Consider the following 21,535-nt stretch of genomic DNA (forward strand, 5'->3'; position numbering starts at 1 on the left):
ATCAAAATAATTTCAGGTATGCAAGAAACAGATTGCTTAATAATATTTCATGTTCATCTTGACATAAAACATAAACAATTTAATTCTAAAGTTATAACGTGTAAGGAATAATAATTTCGAATAAACATTTAACATAATTAAATCCAGAATAATAAACAGTAAGTTAATATTGCTAATTAAAAATATATCTTTGGTGACGTCATTATGTATTTAAACATAATTATTGGTGAAAAGGACCAAGTATTTTTGAGGTATAATATGTTCTTAATAATTCTGGCAACACCCAAACTACAAGAAATTGCTTTTCAACCTCAAGATGAATTAAACATGCACCACGATTATAAACATAATATCAAAATAATGACGCTAACGATTTAGCATTACAATGTTTATTATTTAATATTAAGACATGATCGTTTAAAGTAAGTTCTGCAATTTATCCAAGCGTAATTCGCTGTAAGACAGCCAACTTTTATCCGGAGGGACGCGCAGTGGCATTTTAAATCCCCAGGAGGAGTACAATTCTGACAAAAAATACATGACTCAATTATTAAACCTAATGGAACAAGGCGCATGCTTACAGCGTATGGAAAATAAATTTTAAAACACTGAAAAAATTAAATGGAAAACGTTGTCATATTTTGCATTTTTGTCGAGCGCAAAATATCCGAGCTAACATACAATGTAATTACGTAAATTCCGACATGTGCATTTGTTTGCCGTTACATAACTCAAACAGAAAATAACCATTTGTAGAAATTCTTTTATTAAAAACAACATTCCAGTCTCTCTGTGAAGTATATTTCATAGACGGCTTTGTTTTCATTAAAACAAGCTGCTCTTAATGTCATTATTACCACTACGCAGTATATTGGTAATTCTGGGTTTTCCACGAGCATGCAAACAACTTGACTGTGTAAACATTGCCTATGAGTTCAAACTAATTACGCACATAAGCCATACTTAAAGATAAGTTGAGTTGAGTTTTGTTGAGTTGACCAAATACACTCACACATGCAAATAACTATTAAAAAATAAACTTGTTTGTCTTTGTGCTGATACAGGTACTTCTTTCGGTACGCTCTGAACAAATATATATATGAGTTATAAACCTTTAACTTATTACTAAATAATGCATTTATGGAAAATATGAATGACTGACAACAAGATTGTAGCCTACTAATTGTGAACTACTATCATCTCATAAGGTAGAAATTCCTTGTTTTCTGCACATTTCATTCAAATTAAACTCAGTATCCTTCGTAAGAACCATTGGTTTCAACATTCATTCATCCATTCTCGTATATTAAAACAATTGAATTAATTGTGGTAAATTGTATTTGTTAGTAAGAGTGCATCTTTAAGTATTTAACAAATCAGTGTAATTCGCTATTGTGTGGTTGTTTGTAGCGGTTAAATGTGCAGTGTTTGATAAAGAAAGTCATATTCCTACATAATTTTACAACAAAATAACATATAATGCATTAAAAGTGGATGTTTTAAAATAATTTGTAAATATAACAGACCACGGTTCATGTATAAATAAAACTATGAAATCTACAGGGAAAAGCACAATAGCCTGAAATAACCAACATCCTGTTAAAGGGCACAAGAATCGAGTCCAACTAAATTCCAACAAATACCAAACAATAGACACACTGCAACAAGAATCAATAATTATTTGCAGAACATCGCCCTTTTGGACAAATTAATTAGTGTTAACAAATGAATCAATGCATTGTTTATCATTTATAAGAACTTTAAGTGAACCAAGCACTCTGATGAAGACATTGATAGATATAAACTAGTAGCGCACCTCTCTATGTCTGCATAATAATGTATATGAATTATTTATTTTATTCTTTTTTGCATAGTTTGCGTTTATCGTGTTATTGCTGCTTTGTGTTGACATTGTACTCTATGCACATGTTTTGCCGATGGGTCTATGACCTTCTTGTAAATAAATGTTCTGTTCTGTTTCTTATCATCTATACATGGTATTTACTATTATGAAAACCAAATGAAACCGTTGTGCTTTTACATTTTATATAGTAAGATTGCATTCTTGAATAATTCTGGGCAATAAATTTGGTCAATTCTCTATTATTTTGTATCATTTAAACCATTTGTTATGTCAAAGTCCATATCATATTGTCTTCATTTTACTTTTACTGTAATGTTTATGTATGTACGTTTTTCATTGTATAATAAATGAAATATTTTGATCGTTGGTAATATTGACCTAAATTGAACAAAGAATCTTTAGATAAACTTTGGATGAAGTAAGTGTTTATTTTTTTATAAGTCATAACAATTGCAGGTAGATTTGTTTCGCAAACATGGGTTGGTTTAACGAGTATTTATTTTGATAATATAATGAATTTAATACACATAAAATAGTAAGTTAACAGATGATCACAAAGTTATCATAATTGTCGATATGATTAAGTATAAAATTTTAAAGAAATAAGTGCTACTGGAAAAACAAGTACACATTTAAAGAATTGAGTAGTAAGTAATGTTATTTCTTATTCCCTTCAAACATAGGTTAATAACTAATCTAACATTTATCTGACAGACACACATCATGTCAAGTTGTATTGTTCCTAAAAAGCATTGTGTTTGATTTAATAAAGTTGTAAGACCATTATTTATTGTATACATACTATATATTATCAGTTTTGTGCTGCGTTCTCTAGAATATTTTTTTTTGTATAAGTGACATTCATATATGCATTCATGCCTTGGTTGTCATGTTTATGTTCACAATTTTGATTTCAAAAGGCAAATGTCGATTTGCTAATATATTTCGGTTATATCAAATAAACAAATACAGCAACGAAATTGAATAAAAATATAAGATAAATTTTGGCGCTATTTTAACTGGTGAATTAATAGCTATTAATAAAACCATTCATATTTTTATTCAAATTCGTTGCTGTATTTATTTATTTGATATAACCGAAATATATTGGCAAAATGCTAATTTTTATCTGTACCACAACTTAATTTGTGCCCGTTCGACGTGTCTAATTTTCTTTCAAACGGCGCTCATTTATGTACATGAACAGTTAACTGTTATGCCTTCGCTTAATTGCCTAGACCGGGCACACATAGGTGAAATCACACAAATCGCGAGAGTAGAATAGTTGTCATTCAGTGTCAACCATCATTACATGAACACAGCAATAGGAGCACATCTCAGTATTTTTAGTTTGTCAGATGTTGTCAGATCTACTGACAGTTACAAACGAGAACATATATAATACGAGTATGAAAAATGACTTCATAAACAATCGGTGTTTTCGGAAGCCGCTCGACGTCATGCATGATAGAGTGAGTGTGATATCTCTATACTGTGTCAACATTTGCGGCATTCCGCTTTATTGTAAGAGGAACTGCTTCCATTTGGTAAAGTCATAGATCCATACGCCTTTTCTGATTCATTAAACGTCAGTTTCTCTTGTTATGCAGTATATTAGAAATATTCCATCAGTTTAAGGGTTTAAAATATAAGAACGTTTAAGCTAGAATAGGTGAAAGGAGTTATCCATTGGCATCCTGAAAACATATATATAAATATATATATAATATATGTTATTTAAAATTATTAAGGGCATAGTCTATAGACAAACCTGATAGTAGAAAACTCTGATTTCTGAATATTGTTGCCAACATATCAAATACCATGCCTTCCATATTTATTCACAACTCTCACTAGGATATTACTTAAACGAATTGGAAGACATGAACAATACGGACAATAGCAGAAAAAATGACTATCCAGATTACAAGCACACACAGGTAAAAAAATACTAGAATATAACACACAAAAAACATAATTTAATTGTACATAGATTTGAAGAAATACTTTTTCACATGTCAATTGTTTTTTTAGGGTTCCCTCATTTCAAATGTCTTCCAAAACGTTCGTAAAAAAGAGAAAAGTACTTCACGCCAGCCCATCGGACCAAACAAATACGAGAATAGAACTAAACAGAAGAAACAAATCTTATTTCACATATGCAATAAGTATCAAGTAATAACATTGTTTTGTAAAAGGGTTCCCTCATTTCAAATGTCTTTCAAAGCGTTCAAAAAAAAGAGAAAAGTACTTCACGCCGGCCGATCGGACCAAACAAATACTAGAATAGAAAAAAATAAATAGAAAATAGTCCATATACGTATCAAGTAATAACAATGTATGTCATTCTAAATGGTTTTTAAAGCGTTCGAAAAAAGAGAAAAGTACTTCGCGCCGGCCCATCGTACCAATTAAATATTAAAACAGAACATAAAAGAAAAACATCTTTTATTTCACAAATGAAAGTAAACACATTGTTTGCAAAACGGTTCCGTCATTTTAAATGCTTTTCGAAACTTTCTAAAAAAGAGAAAAGTACTTCACACCATCCGATCGTACCAAACAAAAACTAGAATAGAACTAAAAAGACAATTTACTTTTATTTCACATATGCAATAAGTATCAAGTAACAACATTGTTTTGTTCCGACATTTTAAATGCTTCCCAAAGCGTTCGAAAAAAGAGAAAAAGTACTGCAGACTTAGTAAACGAATCCAATTATAACATTCAAAACTAGACATTGGTATAGTTCATTCAATTTAATGACTACTGAGTATATGTTGTAAGAGTTTTATACAAAAAAAAAAATTGTTTCAAAGAATAAGTGTCATAATTACTATAATGTAAATGTGTCATTTAGACCACATAGGTCCCTCCCCATGTAGACGGAATAGCTGTGGTCGGATCTGTCATTTCCAGCTTGTTGCCAGCTGAAATAAAACAGAACCATAAGTTACAGCTGGGCGTGAGCTTGTTGGTATATGAAGATGAAATTAAAACAAAAAAACATAAGACCATCACAGAACAGATGTGGCAAATACTGACCAGTTATTAACAATGTATGTGTGTTGTGGGGACTCGTAGGTTCTCTGCAACCCGGTCCACTTATCACAGCAGTTGCTCACGTCAAACGAAACAAGACACTGCATTGATTTAGAGAAAATGATATGAACAATTTCAATCATTAAACATACATTATTTGTAAGTTCTGAAACTTCTATCACATTAAAGTCAACGAGGTTTTGATGGAAAAGCAAGACGCGAGCCATGCGTGTTCGCAGTAGTGTTGAAGTTATGGCCATAATGACAACATTTTAAATAATAAACGTCAGTATCCCGCTAGATGACCACCAGGGTTGTATGTAACATTAGCAGGGACGTTAGAGTACGTCTTAATGCATTCAAGGTGAGCGGACAACCTTGCTGTTAACGATTTTCCATTAGGTGTAATACATTTCATTATTCTCTTAATGCGGTCTCGGTTTGTAGGAGCTTCGAAGAACTCGGTTAGATTTTTATCTAACATGTATTAAACAACAGAGATACCAACTATTTTCTACCAATAAAGACATTGTCTTTTTTTAAAGTACAAAGCTTTTATACTGTCTACTATAGTTTTTTGAAAGGCAAAGTGTAGAGAATGGCTTGATAATTTGTGTTTTATATATATTTTATTGAACACAGATGAGAAACAAATAAACTATACAGCTCTACCAGATTAACAAGTGTATTCTTTTAAACTCATGAGGGAAATATCATGACAAAATAGAATGAAAACATATATCATATACATGATAAACATAACAAACATTACTAGTACATACTAAAAATAGGCAAAAATAAGGATACATTTCATATAACTAATTTTCTAAACATTAGCATGTGTTACCTTTAGATAATTGCAAACGTCACCTAGCTGAAACATAGTAAATACAGAGAAATAAATAGGTACTAATGGAGGAGTACATTATGTTACATTTCTCAGAGTGAATATTTCAACAACATACTTATACGTATATATTGATATCATCAGGTTTAATATGTAATTTTAAAACATTAGGAAACAGATTCGAGTGCCTTTCAATCAATCGTTTTTTCTAAGTTCATCAAAATAGCTACATTTAAGTAAATATTGAAATTTATCACCAATACAGTTTAAATCTCATTGTTCACATTTTCTTTTATTAAGCTTTATTTTATACCAGCTTCAAACTTCAATTGGCAGTCGATTACTTCAATACATATCTTGACAACTTAAGCATGAGTTTTAAATATAGTCTTCAACACCAAACCAATCTTTAAACACTCTGCAACATTTCCTCGACGTATTAAATGTAGAAGAACACCACTCATTTATCAATACATTAGATAACTTCATTTCAGCATATCTTTTTTAAGCTATAGCGTATTTTTGAATTTCCAAAACAGTAATCGAACCACATTTAACAGTTATACATCTGATTTGTTTTATCTACTCAATTCTATTACCATACATACATACTACATACATGCTAAGCAAAACATAATACACAGAAGATGTAGGTAGATAAGCAATCATCAATATTAACTATCCGATGTATAATTATGTGAATTTTGGATGCCTGGTATAATTTGAAAGAGTTTTATGAGTAGTAAACAAATTTGAGTAATTCCGAAACACATACTGGAAACGCGACTTTTTGGACCTTGAAGATTGCAAAACAGGTAATTTCACGTCCGATTTCAGTTAAAATAAAGAACAAATATTCAAATTGCCACACTTGTATAAATAATGTTGTTTTTCCAGACATTTATTATATTCATTGTTGACAAATATGTTGTCAGTAAACAATTAACTTTCAAATCATACTAAATTATATATGTGGTCACGAGGCATCAAAATTTAACCGTAATACTATTGCAAATGGCTCAATGCAATGAAAAGATTCATTGTACATCGGGTACCTTAAGCCGGTCTCAGTAGTTACTAATTGCAACATCAACAGCATTTCATTTACATACCCATTAAATATTGGTTTATGAAATTTCTTTGTAATAAACGAACTAGAACATGGCTGTTTAATGCCAATTTATCTAAAATTATAACTGACCACTACAAGATAATGTATCTCCATCCAAAAGACCTAAACCATGTTTCTTTCACGGTGTTAGACTGCAGGTCAGTGTGCAGCGATGTCCAACACCTTTGATTTAATTGATACTCTTTCTTCAACTCTGGTCTTGCCAATTACCACGGCTATGATCTATTGATAATGCCAAGGAGAGGTACAGAATCCGAATGTCATCACTTCAAATTCGCTTGCCCGGCAATATAAACGTACAGGTCAAGCTTTTACTGTTATCTTCTAGCATAAACTACACGGTCGATACTCGAATTAAAAAGGTTTCAATCGTTTTTCAGTAATAATTTTTTTCTTATATTTTTTTCCAAAACCGTTCACACATTAAAATACAACATACTGTTATTGTTTAATTAATATTATATTCCTTTTATATATGAACGGTTCATTCACTTAATGTTGCCAATTAATGGTTTCAAGAATTAAATAATTATATTGTAGATTCAGTTAAACTGTGTTTGATCAATCTTTCAAACTACGATTTCATTTTTGTTTTTGTTTTAATTTAGAATCAGAATCTGAATGAACTTTATTTGGATTTAAACATACATATGTAATATTAGCAATATTTGAAAGTAGAAATCCTTATAATACCTTTATGAACATGCATGCACTATCGCCTTGCATATTTTAACTTTTATTGTCACAACTCAATGCCTGAAACTCAGTGCTGACGTTTAACTGTTACAAGGAAGACATGCCAGAAAACGGTTCTCTTGCATTTTCTGCCAACAACTGCTCGTTGTTGATAGATGGCTGCAAAAATCCACTTCAACCGGAGATTTGATACGCTATAACAGTTTTCAAACTGCGAAATATAACGTTTTAACAAGATTTGAGGGTATCGGTTGACCCTGGGGCTTAACGACAAGCGTAAATTAGGAGGGGTAGTGATTGGTAGTTTATCAGAAGTGTTGACGTTCGGCGTCGCCATAGCTACCGGAAACGGAAACCGAAGCAATTTTCAGTTTATACCAAACGCCTGCAATTGTGCTATTCAAGAACTTTCAATGTGCATGTTTGAGAAAAAAATACTTGTTTTTTAGTTTTTTAGTTTTTTTTCCTGCTTATCCTATATTTTAGTAGTACTTATATTAATTATGTAAGTAAAAACGGGGAAAATGCGGGTGTCCGGTGACTTACCTATCCTGTGTATCAATCATTGGCCAAATATAAAACAATATGAAACAGATTTCTCTATCCGTAGATATATTGGTTAATTGCAAGTATATAGTCATGGTAACTGTTTTATGACAATCTGTTCTTCTTTCTCAGCCTTGTCAAAGTGATCTACGCAGAAATGCACTTGCAGACCCAATAGTCTATATTCAAATCATATGGGACCAATAAAAATGTCAAAGCCGCAATTAAACGCACCCCGAGCCTGTGTCATGCCTTACTGAAAACAAAATCCTACTCTCACACGATTTACTTAGAACTGTAAACTACCCAACCTCCGCCTTATTATTGCGCGTTTATTGGTGGCGCGGAAATGAAAATATTAGTTAATTAAGGATTACAGTATTATAAAATTCCAGTAACTGACGATTATTGCTTATTAAAAATTTCGTAAATATTTTTGTAGAAAGATGAAAACATTAGCGAGAAACCGTTAGACATTTGGTAGACATTATTATGCCACAGCGATTTTATAAACACGCTTCAGTATGACAAGCATTTCTCTAAATCCTATTTAAGTATCGAAATAACGGTCTGATAATGTTGCTAAAATACCTGATATAATGACAAAATTCTCTGAGAACATATGAAAACAACCTGAAAGAGAAAGGCTCAAGACCCGGCTCTGAAAGTGCATATTTTGTTAATCACTAAACCTTGTACGAATACCGACGTTCTAGAACAAAGTACTAAAATATGATACCGTGTTGGTAGAAGAAAAACGAGTCCCGTATAAAAGAGAAATTACGTCTGCTTATTGTTGTTTGTGTAGGTAGGGTTTAGTGAGATTATGTAGTTGGAACCTCTCGGTTCTGATTCTGTGTGGTCTAACAGACCAGAATAACCTCTTTGACGCCAAGGTAATCAAAGGGCAGGTACTTGACCGCTCGACATAATGGTTAAGTATTAAATAGCACAAGTGTTTAGTTTCCAAACTATTTTGCTTTTTAAAGAGAAACAAAAATATTTTGTTACGAGTGCATTACTATAATCTAGATTGCTTTGTTAAAATAATGACGATCCTTTAAATCTTTTAAAATGCTAAATGAACAGTACTATCAGATGTCGTATAGGTTTTAGTATTAAAATTTTAATAACCTGGTTAAAACTATTGCTTTATTTTCAAAGTTAACCTATTTTTCAGTTGAGCCTTCAAACATTCGGCTTTAGAAAGAAACAAAGCTTTATTTTTCTTTTATCAATATTCAACGCCTGAGGTTGCATCCTTTTGGTACGCGGTTTAAATGAGTATATTCAGGAGTACGCGGGATACAAGAGGGTGGTACGTCTCGCTACGCAAAAAACATTTCATTTGGCATTATTCGATACTCAGAGTTTTCTTTTAAATTTTTCATATTATTTGTTTTGCAGGATCTGGATAGAACATGAGGGAATTTCCAAACGCAAGGGGAGGGAGATGGGGAGGTTACAACCTAATGTCTTATGTTTGGATTTTCGAAATGCACAATTAAAACGAAAAAAAATAATAATGTACTACAGGGTCTTTGAAAATGCTGAATACATTGTACCGTAATAGATATGATGTGTTGTTATATATAACAAACAGTGTTTCTTCAAACGGAAATATGCCGCACAAGTGTAATTATTCAGAAACGTAAATGCGTCTGAATATTATACACGGACCAGAAATACTGGAAAATTCTTATATGTTTTAACAAAGGTGTTTTAAAGTTATTAACATGCAAATGGTAGCTTGGCATAATTATAGAACTATTTTTATAATCGATACTCTTTCGATGTCAAATTTGCTTTTTGATTTAAATAAGCAGGTTTTGTCTTTGCGTCTAAAACCAAAAGTTTATTGTACGCTCTGCAAATATAGTACGTGCGATATAAAGTTAACAACAGATGAAAATACACAAAAAAAGGTCAAGCTGTGTAAGTTCTAAGATAAAAAAATAAAATTATCCAATATAATGTTTAAAAAATCGCTATGTTATTAATTTCTTTTCATCTGATTCATTCATCAATTTTGTATACATAATAGTGTTACAGTTATCACTTTATATGGTAGCGGTCGTTTTCTTGCATCAACAAAGTAAGAACATTAAAAAATATAATGAAGCTTGTCACCGACATCGTTTGATTGACAAAGATGACATTTCTTATCATTACGTTCGAAATTTACCATCGCACCTCTTCGATAGGGAGATAATGACAAAGTAGAAATTTAATCAACTATTGCAAATAGATATCAGGAACATTGTCAAAATAGCTTGCATAACCAAATGTATTCTTAACCATCCAGTAAATCAATCATTTGGAGAAAGAATTAACATCAGATGTCCAACTTTGTAAACATTGATCAGAAACTGTTTGAGTGATTCTTGTTAGTAGCAGTTGTTGTTTTTCATTGAAATACTGATTATTCCATACCTAACTCATCCCACATTTATCGAAAATATATTTAACATTGTGCATCCGCTTGAATTGAGAATGATTGTCGTTTAAATTGGCAACATCTATTTGATAAAGCTTTGTAGACAGTTTGTCTCGGTTGATGTAATTAGATAATGCCAAAATCCAGCTTTCGTTTCTTAATTACAATTGGCAATGGGTAGCGAACAAGATCACCATATAAAATAACATGAGACGTGTTCTTCTTAACTCCGACAATATGTTTTTACAAATATGTGCGGACCTTTTAAGACATAGTAACTGGTCATCATTTTAACCGCCATGAAACCGGAACACTAAACCCTTTTGAATATGGGCCCACAATGCTCGAATCAATACGGTGACACAGTGTATTACTGATACAAACAAACAACAGCATGTCATTTAACAATGCATATTAACATTTTTACAAATAGAAGAGGCAAGACTTGAGGTAAACTTTTTTTTTATTTAATTTAAAGTAATCGAAATTGGCTAACAAGTGTGTGTGTTTAGATAGACTGTTGTTGTTATATACTTTTATAACAGACCTTTGAATTTATGGAGTATTATTGTCTGTTTCAGTGTAAGATCGCAATTAAACCTGTATTTCACGATAATCGGAGCCACGAGTAAAATATTGACATTTGGGATTTACATGGTGAAATACGTAGCGATTCTACGGTGAAACAAACATGTTTTTCTCTTTTTATACGCCTAAACATGATAATGAAAGAACGCCAAATTATATGCAAACCTAACGCTATTTCGCTATCGACGTCGTTCAAATTGTGTTTATTGTGTATTTATTTCACTGATAATTACCTATAGCATTTAGCATTTTTGCATTTTGTATTGAATACAATATTTAGATTTTTAGTCTATTTTGAAATTATATATTTTTATAAAGTGTGCACACAAATTGAAAAGTTGGTCTTAAAATAAAATAAATACAATTGACAGATTTTTTTTAGCATCTACTTGAAAATAATAATGATATAATAAAAACGACGAAGAAGGAAAACACTCCCGTAAATGGCATGTGAGCCACATACGGTAATACCATGGTCGTCTCTTACCAAGGGATGTAAAGGGATCTTTTCGTATCGTATTAAACGAATGACAATTTTATGCCGTAAAAGTTCGATATGAACTTTCGAGGTTGTTTGTTACGTTTGTCAAAAAGCTTGACACGTGAGATTCCGTTCGGTAATCTTTGGTATACTTTATTATACACCTAACGACCACATGGAATGTTGGAAAGTCAATATTTCATAAAATTGCATTGGGTAAATCCCCTTAAAACTTAACTCATTTGACTTTTATGATCGGAAGAAAACAAAAAACACATATATTTTTTTTCCAGTTAGCCGTTAAAAAGTATTAGCCGTTATTAATGTTTTTAAATAAAAGCTGCTTGGCCATTACAGTGAATATATCAACCTTTATTGTGCCCATTCGTTTGGCATCAACCTATACTGTGCCCCTTTTTTGGCATCAACCTATACTGTGCCCCTTTTTGGCATCAACCTATACTGTGCCCCTTTTTGGCATCAACCTATACTCTGCCCCTTTTTGGCATCAACCTTTACTCTGCCCCTTTTTAAGCATCAACCTTTACTGTGCCCCTTTTTTAGCATCAACCTATACTCTGCCCCTTTTTGGCATCAACCTATACTCTGCCCCTTTTTGGCATCAACCTATACTCTGCCCCTTTTTGGCATCAACCTATACTCTGCCCCTTTTTGGCATCAACCTATACTCTGCCCCTTTTTGGCATCAACCTATACTCTGCCCCTTTTTGGCATCAACCTATACTCTGCCCCTTTTTAAGCATCAACCTTTACTGTGCCCCTTTTTGGCATCAACCTATAATCTGCCCCTTTTTGGCATCAACCTATACTCTGCCCCTTTTTGGCATCAACCTATACTCTGCCCATTTTTGGCATCAACCTATACTCTGCCCCTTTTTGGCATCAACCTATACTCTGCCCCTTTTTGGCATCAACCTATACTCTGCCCCTTTTTGGCATCAACCTATACTCTGCCCCTTTTTAAGCATCAACCTTTACTGTGCCCCTTTTTGGCATCAACCTATACTCTGCCCCTTTTTGGCATCAATCTATACTCTGCCCCTTTTTGGCATCAACCTTTACTGTGCATCTTTAAACACGAATATGTATATATGAGAGTTCTATGGTGTAACAAGTATGTAAACAAAGCAACTATGTAAAAATAATTATTTCTTTTATTTCTATCTAGTTTCTTCATAAGAAAATAGTTACAATATACATACAAAGAAGAAACATATTTATAAATATATAAGTCAAACTTTGAGCAATATGTACAAACAAATACACACATAACAAGTCACATAATAAAAATTATCACTATGTTTTCGCTTACTCATCACCATTACAATCATATAAACACTATGATATCAAATTGTGTAAGTGTTGTACAAATGGTATGGGAAATGAATAGCACTATTTGGAACAAATGTTCATGACATAGCATCTTTGTTTTCAAACTCCACACTATTAATATCAGCTTGAAAACCAGAGCACTGATTTGGTTTTTCGGAGGGTCTCCGCGGTCGGCGTTTTCCCCCTGGTTTGCGTCCGGGCTGCACGACGGGTCCTGGCAGGCTAGACTTCACACTTGTGGTGGTGAGTTACAGAGATTAAGATAACTTTAAAACAACATTTTTTTCAGTAGAGATATAAGTCCCTTCCTGCTGATGTTTCTGTTGCAGTCGCCTCTAGACCTGAACGGAGAAAGAAGAATTAAGTTATTTTAAGTTGAATACATAACATGTTCATAAAACGTATGATAATGTATGATAATGTCTGATAAAACCAACAGTGATAAGCAATTCAGTAGAAAATGTTTTTAGTTTTCTCTCGTTTGTTTTGTGCTGATTGGGAAGAAATAATGGCCAAAAAGTAATTGCACTACAATAACAATCGACGAGGCTCATCAACGACGGATATGCACAGATGGTAGGCACAAACAGTGGCCTTAGAAGACCAATCAACAAAACCATCAATCCACAATTATGAAGATGGATGGATTCAATGAGATCTATGTGCATGCATTTCTTGCACATATGCGGGGAGGGCAATATAGTAGCTTTGTTTTTGTTGGTTTAATGAGTCTTTGTCAGACTTAGCTGGTTACATTTTTTTTGGTAAAATTAGGGAAATAATACTTAAAAATACTTTAATTTGCATAAAGTTTAATGAGTATACAACTAACCTGGAAATGTATTTTGTGTAGGGTATTCTGTCCCCAATCTATAATCCGGGTATCTGAATTTTGAATCGGTCGATTTCCCATAATCCCCTGCAGAAAAATGTCCTGATCTGGCAGATTGTAACAATAAAGAGCCAATGTTTGAATTATATCTGCTAGCACTCATGGATGGGTAAGGGAAGTCATAGTGCACTGGTCTGTGGTGGAAAGTGTGTGACTGTGACGAGAATCTGGAGAACCAGGGGTCCTGGAACCCGGAGAATCCGGGCAGGGACGAAGTGGAGTAAGGTCCGGATGGGAACTGGAAGTCGGAATAGAATGAACCGTGTCCGCTGTAGTAATTGCTGTTCCAGAATGACGGTGGTAACTTTCGTGAGCATAACAACGACGGGTCTGAAAATATACAACATACTCATGATTATCAAATGAAACTACAGAAGAAGGCATGGTAGAAAATAGCCTAGTTTAATAGCTTTAATTCTAGATTAATTCAAAAAGGACAAAACAAACACGAGTTATACCTGGAAATACTTTAGAATTAAGTGAGTATAATAAATGACCAAAGATAAGATGCCGATTAGCCTAACTTGTAACTTTTAAAATAAATACAATATTAACAAAGATAAATACAATGTAATATCTAACACGAGTTTAAATATGTTTTCGTCGTCAGTGAACCGTTTTCCCCGACATGCGTATAAATTATGCCTTTATTAAATACTGAATTATGTTGTTTATTATAGGTTTTCGGGTGGTTTATGGAGATTTATCAGCGAAATAAAGATGGCGTTTCACTGTTTTAAACAGTAACAAATAACATTTTGATATTGTTCATTGTTTTCAATTTTTAGCCCGCTCACATGTTCAAATCACACGTCATCGCGCACGGGACTGCCACCAAATTTCTATTGCTATATTATGCCTTTGGCTTCATATTGTTTGTCTTGTTCATTATGCCTGGTATAATTTCATTCATAACTATGCAACTTGTCAAATAAATCCTACGAAAACAAGCTCTTGATCTTGTTTATGAATATGTTTTCCGCTTTGATACACATGCATGTTTGTGTTTGAAGAGCAGTTAATTTGTTTAAAAACATGCTTGCCAGAAGCCGAAATGCTTGACACGAAAAAAAGAATGTAACAAACTTTTGACAGCAAATTACCTAAGACCAAAATTTACAACATACAAATTACTGTTATGATGTAAACATTAATTAAAATTAGACTTCTTAATTCTTAAAACCTGTTGTGTGAAATGACAGGTCCCACTTAAGCAGTGTTCGTCGGTAAATTAACTGGCTGTTCAAGAAAGCAGACACGCTAAAACACAACTTGCCAGAGAGAGGAGGAAATTTCTGTAGACTATAAAATAAATTATGAACAGTTAAACCAGCGGGAAGGAAGCGTTTACGGCTCTAATGAAAGTAACAGTTTTGCAAGTGACAAGTTTAATGAACATGTGAAATTAATGATGTTAAACGATAGCATGTAGAACTGCGGAGCTGAAAGACGGGCAGAAAGGGGCTCTGAAACATTTAGGTGTTTTAAATCTGCAAGAATTATTATCCAGTAAACATGCGTTTTTGTTTTATTTGACACTGCGCGTTTAGATTCAACCAGAGTACACTTGTCAAAAATAGATGAAGTGATTATGAAGTGATTATGTATATAAATATAACGTAAATAACATGTACTCATTTGGTTATTCCTTCATTATTTATTTATTTATTTATTTATTTATTTACTTATATATTTATTAATTTAATTACTTATGCATGTATTGATTGATTGATTGATTGATTGATTTATTGATTTATTAATTGATTGTTTGGTTGGTTGGTTGTTTGGTTCGTTCGTCCGTTCGTCCGTCCGTAAGTCCATTCATTCATTCGTTCGTTCGTTCGTTCGTTCAGTCATTCATTCATTTAATTAATTAATCAATCAATCAATCATTCATTTTTTGTTTAATTATTTATGATATATGTTAAGTATATTCACTTTAATTATTCATAACATTCGTTTCTATCGTTTATCCTATATTTATTGTTAGTAATATCAGTTTCGTACCTGTCTTTTAAAAAGGAAAAAAAGGCGAAAATGATTGGTTGAAAAAACTAATTGAACAGTTGCTCGATGTTATTCCACTTGGTGAAAAAGGTTCACACAAATGTTTCAAGCAAGCTCCTAGTTGGTGTTATCTTACAGAAGATCGGCAGTTGGTTGCAATCAATTTTCAAACTGAAACATTTAAATCAGAGTTTGACTATGCGTTTATTTTCTTAAAGATTGGCTCCTCGTTCAAAAGAAATAATCGTTTCACGGCATGAGAAATAAACACATACGTTAATGCCAGCGGGCGACGACATGACATTAATTTTTCTGAAATAAATATTCGTAAAAAGTTAAAATTTTTAAAATATTTAGCATCATCTTTTTACATTCATTTGTGAAAAAAAACTTCAATAAAGAGTAAACACACTAAAGAATGCGGTTGTTGCTGTTGTTATTGTTGTTGTTGTTTTTAACTTCAAGGGTGGTGCATCTCCTGTTCATGGTACATAACCATCGCACATTTTTCATTTTAAAGTTGATTTGCAATTCGGCATATAAGTAAGTGACACTAGTTTAAATAGTATTATGATATTGATTAACACATTGCAACTTTTATTAACAAGAATATTTTTACCAAGTCTATGTTTTGGTTTTCGTTGCCTATTTAAAATAATATTTAATGTTTCAGTTGTGAACAATCCAATCAATGCGAGTAGTTTCGCAACGGGATTATGTTATGATAATATTCCTTCGATGGCTGATATTGGGCGCATCATGGTATCTATTCATTTAGCAGTGGAAATATGAGTATGTCTAAAATAAAAGTTTTTTTTCTACTGATTTTCTTTTTTCAATAAAAAAGACAAAACTATTTTTAATTTCAATTAAAGACACTATGGTTTACAGAACGCGTTTCTTGAAATCATTATTGATTATTTAAACAATAAAAATACTATTCGTTTTGGCCCTTATTATCTTCAACTATGTACTTCATTGTCGAACAAAAATAAGGCTTGGCCATTAATTTGCTCAATTATATTTTCTATATTTAAAAATAAAATAAAAAAAATACTTTGAGTTTAAAAAGTATTACAATCTGTCTGCAAATTAACATGTTCTATGAAACGTGATCCTATTAATAAATAATATATTTATGGTATATATGACTCAATATGATTGTCAGTTTAGTATTCGGAAAAAAGTAGGTAACTACACATACCTTTACTGGTCTTGCCCTCGGGGCTGTAGCTACTGGGCTGACTGAGGGCCCGGGAGAAGTGTTCGTCCACGTTCGAGGAGATGTCCCCACTGTAGTAGGTCATGAGTACACAGTTGGCGCTGATGAACTGGGTGTCTTTCGGCTGCTCCACCTTCTCTTCCTCCTTGAGGGGGCCCAAGGGCGGGCCCGCTGACCCGCTTCCATGGTGACCAAGACTGCTCGAAGGGTGGAGCCCGAAGGAGGACACGTGTGACCCGAGGTTGGGACCCGGGAGTGCGTGCCCATGGGTGCTGGATGGTGGCGGGTATAACCCGAGATCTAGCGGCTCCTGGGACTTCGGTAGGCACAGGGACTGTAAAGAAATCAACACATTGTTAAATTCTGAACAATTTACTTTCAAAAACATTTCTATCAATAAAAAAACAATTAAGCATACGTAAAATAAAAAGTACATGTAGTATATGATCCAAATAGTTAAATGAATAAGAAATGTGCAACATGGGTCGCGTAAATGAACGCAATAAGGAGCGGAGTGTACATGCACAATTATCTACAGTGATGGTCTAAAATAAGCAAAGGATAAATTATGAAAAAAAATGTTTTAGAAAAATAATTATAGACTGCTAACAAGACGTCAAATACGAAAAAAAAAGTTAATAGCGGGTGGCGTAATTTCAAGAGTAATATACGCGATAAAGATCGACCTTTTCTGTTGCTCCGTGCAACGTGAAATGAGACGTATGATGATAAGAAAATTATTCCCGAGTGTCATAATGATATCTAGATAAATGATAACTGTGTATCGCGTGAACGCTCGCCACTTTTTCGCGGACGGAAGTAATTTATTTCAAGTGAAAACTGCATTGCGCAAATTAAATTGAAGAGCTAAAACTTAAACAAATAAAATCTAACGTTATTTATGAAAGTAAATTGTGCACTTTGTTTCTTTTGTAATCATTTCTATAGAGATATGATGAAGCAGTTCGTTGCCAGTTGAGTTTACATCAATATCTGTCACCAATCTCCCTGAAAAAAACGAAGTCCAAGTCCGCGACAAAACATGTTTGTTATCCAAGGTTCACCGAAAAAACGCGTTTGTCATTCAAGGTTTCCATATCCAAAAATGTGTCAAATGTACACCGAGAGTTGTTAAATGTAGATGTCTATTTCAGATAATTGTTTATCGAAATTGCTTGGAATGTTTAGTATTCTTGGTAGTTCCAAAACATGCAGAATGTTATTCGAGTTACATATCGAAACGTTACCAAGATATTTATTAAGATATGTCACAAACGCAACGCTCTTCCAGGAAAAGTATGATTGTATCAGAAAATGTCATGTTCGTATTACTAAATAATTACGGTAAACTTCGCAAATTGGTTGGAATCCATTCAGTCGTGCTGAGCTCGGCCAAGACACCGCAAGCCCCGGTTACGTTCAAAGACGCGACTATTTGCACTATTCCTGATAACGGCGTTATAATGCGACATTACACACATTGTCCAAAGAAACAATAAGAATCAATAACTTGTCGTTTACCTGCATAGAATGCTCATTATTTCTTTGATATCCAAAACCAGAACTATACGGTTGGTACATAACTTCGACACTCATCGCGACCGGCACTTAAAGTACTCGTGGATTGCAATTCCTCAGAATTCTTCTTACGAGATAATCTTTGGCTTGCGAATACACCAAATACATTTGGTATACATTGGAATATTCTTAGAATCCTGAAATACCAGTAGGCGGGGCTTACAAGCAGAACGCATGCTTCAGCGGTAGACGTTTCAGGGAGGCTTATGAAACGGCTGTCAATCACAGCAGGGCAACTCGTAAACGCGCGCGCCCGACCAATAGATAAATTCCGAGACATTTTCGAAATAAGTTCGTCTGCACATGTTTTACTGATAATAAATATTTTCATTGGCACCACGAGAAATTAGTATGGGTTTCCTTTTGTTTTGCGTTTGCGTAATAATGTTCGTGTCATTCTTTGACTTTCATTACAAAGTATTGCTACAAGTTAATTAACACGGCCGACGACGTTGTGCCAACGCTTCTCTGGGAAACTTGCTTGTATGTAATGTCCGCGCTTGCATTTAAAGTACAAATCGCGTCTGTTCATTTAAAAGACCTGTTATTTTGTTCATTTGAAATATTTATAAGGTCACTTATCGTTGGTCAATCGTGTTTTAAACAACGTTTCTTAGAAGTATTTGCTCTCATATTCGAAAGCGCGTTTATTTATTTTATTTTGATGTTATCGTTATGGAATATGTATACTTTCGCGTGTAAAATCAATTTTATCACGGTTTATCTTGTTTGGAGATCAGTAAATCTCAAGAATCTTAAGAGCTTCCTCGTAATCTTGATTATGCATGTGGCTTTCACACATTAACATCAATTATGTGTCAATTATCGAACGCGAAACGGCACGTGCTTTTGAACTCCCAAGTGTGTGACGTAACGCGAGATTTCCTTGTCGTAACGTGAGTGACCCGGACAGGTGCTTTACCCATGCGCCATCAGTTGTCTCCGGGGACATGCGTCATTATTCATTGATTATTGTTCGATCACTGTCAAGTTAGGACCATTTGTTAAATGCATGTACAGAAGTTGCTTTCATGCATTTAGCAAATCATTGAAAATACATAGTGCGATAATCCTTCGTAGAACTGAAATGAAAAGTAGACAGTAACAGTCATAAGTTCGTTCAGACCTTTGTTTATGTAAACAACGTTGTTAACGTCATCGTTGTTAACGTTTACCTCAATACCTGGAAGTTAAATGGAAACAACTGTGATCTGCAATAATTATTATGTCTTCCAGATTTGAGACATTGTGTCATCTGTTCGTGGTTATATTTACATTTAAGTATGAGCATGAAATTGTTCACGTTTAAAAGTTAACAACGATGTCCTTTACCACGTTGTTAACTTTAACAAACCTTTGAACAACCGGCTCTTTAAAAGAAAGAGAGTTTCAGATGAAAACATATCATAATGTTACGATCCTTACCAAAATAAAAATATATATATTGTGAGGAAGAACGACCATACAGTCCGGTAATGGGCCTCCCGACCTTTCACTGGTCCAAGTAGAAACCCAGACGTCTTGCATTGTTGAATGAGCATAATTATAGCATTACTACAATATAGTACGAATGGATTCGAGGACAAATTACCGCCGCAGTTAATCAACGGCTGATAAGCCCTGGTCGGCTGTGCGGCCGCAACTGTCATTACTACTGATTGATGTCGATAATAGGACGAACAATTATTACTTGATTGCTCGGTTGTAACGTGCAGAGTATTTCCAGAATGTGTATATTGTGGTACATTTCGGAATAACAATTCCATCAATGCATAGAAAATGTAGTAATAACATTATTTAGAAAACAACAACAACAACGACAACAACAACAACATCGACACTGACAACAGCGCCCTTTCAATTGTCCCTTAAACATTGTCACAAATAAAACAATGTATATTATATGAAATATATGTACAGAAATTGAGCACAGTGCACTATATCCAGCACATGCAAATACTTATATACATGTTTTAATACGTATAGTGATAAAGAAATACAAATGACACTTTGTCTAAAATTCTCTAACTTAAAAGCTGTCCCAAAGCATTTGACTGCAGTGCCAATCTCAAGTATCTCTTTAGATATACGTTGGATCACATGTAGACATGTCTATGTGATGTCGTCCAAGAATATTGATTATACATAGGCAAAGCTTATCAGCTTGATACTGCTATACATGAAATATACATTTCTATCAATTACAAAACCAAACTACCGAAGTGGAACATATTCTGTGATATCAATTCAACAAAGATAGAAGTTAAATTTTATTAATCTGAAAGTAAAACACATTAGGCGTTGTCGTATTTGACGGATATGTTCATAATTGAAATGGTAAAGTGATCACTCCGAACAATCTGTTTATTCATAGCATCATTATTACAAACATACTGACCTTGTGCGTATAAGACAAATCAGGACAGAACAGAGCAGAACCAAGTGTTTACTCGACTGAATGCATACGGTTTGTTATCATATGCACACATGTTTACCAATAAATAAATGAAAAATCATAAATAAATTCAATAAATGATAAATAATAAATAAATTTTAATAAAATAAAGTCATTTAGGTAAAAGGTAACAAATAACCATGAGAAAAAACAACGACTCAGACTCACACCCCTCCTTACCCAAGGGCAATGCACAATCCTCCACAATTGTTTATTTATTGTCTTTGTATAACTATTAGCTATAAGATTGATAAAATTTGTACATTTTTTTTTTGTTACACACAGCTGCGAAATCTAAATGCCACTACAATTTTAGAGAGTTCGTATGTCTCCAGCCAAAAACTGTGTATATGTTTAAAAAATTATAAAAACAAATACATCCTTTGGCTATTCGA

At 33.4% G+C, this 21,535-nt stretch overlaps 2 protein-coding genes across 3 annotated transcripts in view; both read right to left on the bottom strand.

Annotated features, from left to right (window-relative positions):
* The window catches only part of LOC128237370 (arginine/serine-rich protein PNISR-like), a 142,967-nt gene that overhangs the window by 57,152 nt on the left and 64,280 nt on the right, over positions 1-21,535 (bottom strand). The gene's annotated exons all lie outside the window — the stretch shown is intronic.
* On the bottom strand, positions 12,795-18,764 carry LOC128237378 (transcription cofactor vestigial-like protein 2). Of its 2 annotated transcripts, none has more exons than XM_052952859.1 (4): positions 18,629-18,764; positions 17,090-17,441; positions 13,819-14,208; positions 12,795-13,327 (listed from the first exon to the last, which is right to left on the bottom strand). In XM_052952859.1, the coding sequence occupies exons 1-4, from the start codon at positions 18,701-18,703 to the stop codon at positions 13,272-13,274; spliced, it is 873 nt and encodes a 290-aa protein (XP_052808819.1). In that variant the 5' UTR covers positions 18,704-18,764; the 3' UTR covers positions 12,795-13,271. The 2 variants fall into 2 exon arrangements, with proteins under 2 accessions (XP_052808819.1, XP_052808820.1); XM_052952860.1 differs by lacking the exon at positions 18,629-18,764 and adding an exon at positions 18,451-18,584.

Source organism: Mya arenaria, chromosome 6, assembly GCF_026914265.1.
Source record: "Mya arenaria isolate MELC-2E11 chromosome 6, ASM2691426v1".
In the NCBI taxonomy this organism is placed as follows: domain Eukaryota; kingdom Metazoa; phylum Mollusca; class Bivalvia; order Myida; family Myidae; genus Mya; species Mya arenaria.

Excerpts from the sequence above, each read along its gene's own strand:
- LOC128237378 (XM_052952859.1), bottom strand. The coding sequence starts at position 18,703 with ATGAGTGTCGAAGTTATGTACCAACCGTATAGTTCTGGTTTTGGATAT. Across the intron at positions 17,442-18,628 it reads ATAATGAGCATTCTATGCAG|TCCCTGTGCCTACCGAAGTC; the intron begins GTAAACGACAAG and ends ATTTCTTTACAG. Across the intron at positions 14,209-17,089 it reads CGAGGGCAAGACCAGTAAAG|ACCCGTCGTTGTTATGCTCA; the intron begins GTATGTGTAGTT and ends GTATATTTTCAG.